At 50.7% G+C, this 3,723-nt stretch overlaps 1 protein-coding gene across 1 annotated transcript; it reads left to right on the top strand.

The window, feature by feature from the left end:
* The first annotated feature begins 480 nt into the window (after positions 1-480).
* LOC128822369 (serine/threonine-protein kinase PAK 2-like) lies at positions 481-2,930 on the top strand. Its single transcript, XM_054004066.1, has 5 exons — positions 481-755; positions 1,182-1,299; positions 2,129-2,228; positions 2,656-2,844; positions 2,926-2,930. The coding sequence occupies exons 1-5, from the start codon at positions 610-612 to the stop codon at positions 2,928-2,930; spliced, it is 558 nt and encodes a 185-aa protein (XP_053860041.1). The 5' UTR covers positions 481-609.
* Positions 2,931-3,723: the final 793 nt, after the last annotated feature.

A 3,723-nucleotide genomic window follows, 5' to 3' on the forward strand; every position in this document is an offset into this window, starting at 1 on the left:
GGTAGTTCATTATCCACCTGCAGTGCTGCGCTCAGGAACTGCACTTGGAGGGAGGTGGAGGAGGCGTCCGAAAGCCCGAAGCCCTGCTTATGACCTGCCGTGCATCCATAGGGTACCACATAAAGGGTTATTCATTCTTAAAGCCACTAAAGAATTACAAATGACAATAATTCCACGGTGTAAACCATGTTCAAGATTGTTCTTCAGAGTTGCGAAACCCAAACTGAAGAAGTTAGGATGTGCTAGGATTGTAACTTTACTCTAAGTCGCCTTGGAGTTCTTTTTTGGACAGCATGTTCCCCATCATGTAGGTGTGTGTTTCCTTTGGCACCCAGTCAAGAATGGCAGCCATCTCCAAAAGGCTGGTGAAAGCCCCTAGAAATGCTAACGTATTTCCAGTGGTTTCAATTTACCTTCACAGGAGCAAAATTACTTTTGGCTTGCAAAACATGTGTGAATGATGATAGTAGTTATAAACAAAGTCTGTTTGAGAAGTCTGCAGGTGCAGAGAGTGCTGTTAGCGCTTTGTGGTTGATGGTTTAGCGTCCATTTCTACCGAGGTGACAAGGCATCCAGGCCCGTGAGTGCACGGAGAAAGAGGCTCTCGTAATGTCCGCTCCTGATGGCTTTTCAATGTCATTGCAGGTGGCCGTAAAGCAACTTAATCTCCAGCGCCAGGGCTGCGAGGATGTGTTGAAGGAAATCCTGGTCATGAAGGAATATAAGAACCCCAATATTGTCACCTACCTAGAAAGGTAAATATTCTGGCAGAAAATGGATCTTTCAATTAACATCAATCTAGTCCTGCACAAGGCGTGGGAGGAGATTGCATTTTGTCCCCATGAATGCTTCCTGGCAGAAATAGCTTGGAGATCAATCTCAGAAACCTGGCTCTCTTACTAAGCCATCAGCATGTTTCCCAGGCTCTTGCCTGATTAGAAAACCTTTCCCTTTCTCTCTGACTGAGCTGAGAATACCCACAGCCTCCTTTTCCACGGATGTGCCTTCCTCATTCAGACGGCACAGATGGCAAGCACTGGATAGCCTGGGTGGAGTGTGTCTTCATTTGATTCCGTCTTCATTTACCAGTGACCTGGAAACAAAACTCAGCTGCAGTCTTTCCTTCATCCGGCACTTCAGCTGTGCACATTCAGCTCCACGCTGTTGCTTTCATCTTGCAGCTACCTTGTCAGTGAGGATGTCCTGGTGGTGTTGGAGTATATGGATGGAGGCTCCTTAGCTGATGTGGTCAGCATGAAAAGGATGGCTGTAGGACACATAGCAACAGTGTGTCGGGAGGTAAGGGGTCCTGCTTGTGCTTGGGATGGCTTGGACAGGCTCGTCCCTCAAAAGCGCTGCAAAGCGAGTGATTCCATGTTCAGAGCTTTCTTTCTGTGTTGCTCTCATGCTTTGGAGAAGAAAGAGCATTGGGAGTGAACTGCCTGCCAGTGTCCCTGCCCTTACTATAGTCTGTTCTTTACTCTTCTAGACCATTGTTGAACTCCCTGTCTCGTTTTCATTTGTATTTTCTGTTCTGCACTTTGCCTCTCCAAGCCTTTGCCCAAACCCTTTCTGCATTGCCTTCTTTGCCTGTAAGTGCAAAGGTGCTGGTGTCCAAGTTTTAAACCAGCGGCAAAGCCAAAGAGAGACTCATCTGTCACAGTCCAAGCTTCAAAGGATGGCATGGCACCCACCATGCTGCTTGCTACTGAAAACTGACAAATGAGCTCCTTCCAAGTCTGCTGTCGAGGAAGCCCTATAACCCTTGTCCTCCAGCCTCCCACCCGACAGTGATCCCCTTGTACCCAAGGCAGGAACTTTTTCTCTTTTGGCAAACCATTGCTTGTCCTCCAGACAGGGAGAACGCATGCAGTGCAGCAGGGATCATTCTGACTGGCTTTGCAGGGGACAGTCTTGAGCAAGGACTGATGTTTCCCTCTCAAGCGCTAATATGCCTTGCCTTGGAAAGATCCTGCTCTCCTCCTAGTGTTGCAGCAGCAAGCACTTCCTCCTTCCAGTGCTCACTGCTCCTTTGAGATCTGTGAATCTTCAGGAGCAGTGTCCTTTTGGGTGTGATGAAATCAGATCAGGCTAACTCTTGGCCTCCTGTTTCTTTTTTCTCTCCCAGTGCCTGCAAGGCCTGGCTTTCCTTCATGCCAACCAGGTGATCCACAGAGACATCAAAAGTAACAACATCCTTCTGGGCCGGGATGGCTCCGTGAAGCTGGGTGGGTGTTCTGGGTCAGGCGCAGCGCTCCGGGGAGGCGGTGTGGGGCTGCTTTTGAGCGGCTGCCGGGTGCCCAGCAGTGGCGCTGGTGAGAGGGCAGGGAGCACTCTGGGAGCCCAGGGCGCAGCTGTAAGGGGCTGAGTGGTCTAGAGAGCAAGAAGGTAGCAAGAGTAACTTTGGTTTGTGTGTGTGTTCCTTCCAAAGGGAGAGAGTTACAGTGTAAACGTTCTCGTGCCTGAGGAAAAGCCAGGGTGGGAATCCTGGGGGGGGTTGCTAAGTGGACAATTGCCCATGTCCTTGGCTGCAGCCCTGAGGAATGAGAGCCCAGCTGCTTTTCCAGCTCGATTCAGCACTGCATTCTGAGACGTAGAGTGAGGAAGCCTTTTCCTTGGTTCCCTACTTGAAGCAGTGTTTGTTTTTCTCCTCAGGTGATTTTGGCCTCTGTGCTCCGCTCAGCCGTGAGCAGAGTAAACGGAGGTCGATGGTCGGGACCACTCGCTGGATGGCACCCGAGGTGGTGAGAAGAGAGCCATACGGCCCCAAAGTGGACATCTGGTCCCTTGGCATCGTGGGAATAGAAATGGCCAAAGGAGAGGCTCCTTATATTCGGGAAACCCGTGAGAGGGTAAGGTGCAAATACGCTCAGAGAGCGGTGTCCTTCTCCTGTGTGTCCATTAGACAAAATCCCATGCCCACAGCTTAAAGTGCTTCCACCAAGGCCCACTTGTAAAACCGTCCTTGGGGCTGGCATCAGCTGTCAAGGCAAGACCTGTTGCAGCTTGGAAGAGCTGGGGCTGCACTGGAGCCTTTTTTCCTTTGGGAGGGAAGGCTCATCTCTAAGCATCTGCTAGGCAAGAAATTGCCACTGCAGGCTGGAGCTTAAAAGATGGGGTCAAGGTGAGCACTGAAGGATATGGAAGAATCACATAGAGTCTCATGTTTCCTTTGGCTTCAGGCTAAGTACCTGATAGGCAAGCAAGGCGTACCAGACCTGCACAAGCTCAGGCTGCCCTCTGGCTTGTGTGAATTTCTGGGCTGCTGCCTGCAGATGGATGTGGACAGGCGAGGCTCTGCCAAGGAACTTCTGCAGGTACAAGGCAAAGCGGCTGCAGCCCAAAGAGCTGTTCCCTGTCAGGGTTTGTTCCTCGGCCAAACTCCAGGGCTTCCGATGGGCCCCCCCACATAGTAATATCCACTCTGGGTGCTTTTCCAATGAAAACCAAGCAGGATCCAAGACTGGTTGAGATTAGAAGGGACCAGTGAAGGTCATCTAGTCCAAAACTCCAGTCACTGGCAAAGACATCTTCAAGTGGATCAGGTTGCTCAGGGTCCCATTCAAGCTCACCTTGAATGTTGCTGGGCTTGGGGCTCCTCCCAGCTCTCTGGGCAGCCTGTGCCAGTGTTTCAGCACTCTCCTCGTAAACACTTTCTTCCTTAGAGCCAATCGAGTGTCTTGTAGCTTAAAACCATTCACCCTTGTCCTCTTACAATTGGCC

Source organism: Vidua macroura, chromosome Z, assembly GCF_024509145.1.
Source record: "Vidua macroura isolate BioBank_ID:100142 chromosome Z, ASM2450914v1, whole genome shotgun sequence".
NCBI classification, from domain to species: domain Eukaryota; kingdom Metazoa; phylum Chordata; class Aves; order Passeriformes; family Viduidae; genus Vidua; species Vidua macroura.

What these genes read in the sequence shown, in the direction of transcription:
- LOC128822369 (XM_054004066.1), top strand. Translation starts at nt 610, where the DNA reads ATGTCCGCTCCTGATGGCTTTTCAATGTCATTGCAGGTGGCCGTAAAG. An exon ending in ATTGTCACCTACCTAGAAAG is followed by an intron (nt 756 to 1,181) that starts GTAAATATTCTG and finishes TTCATCTTGCAG; the next exon opens with CTACCTTGTCAGTGAGGATG. An exon ending in GGATGGCTCCGTGAAGCTGG is followed by an intron (nt 2,229 to 2,655) that starts GTGGGTGTTCTG and finishes TTTTCTCCTCAG; the next exon opens with GTGATTTTGGCCTCTGTGCT.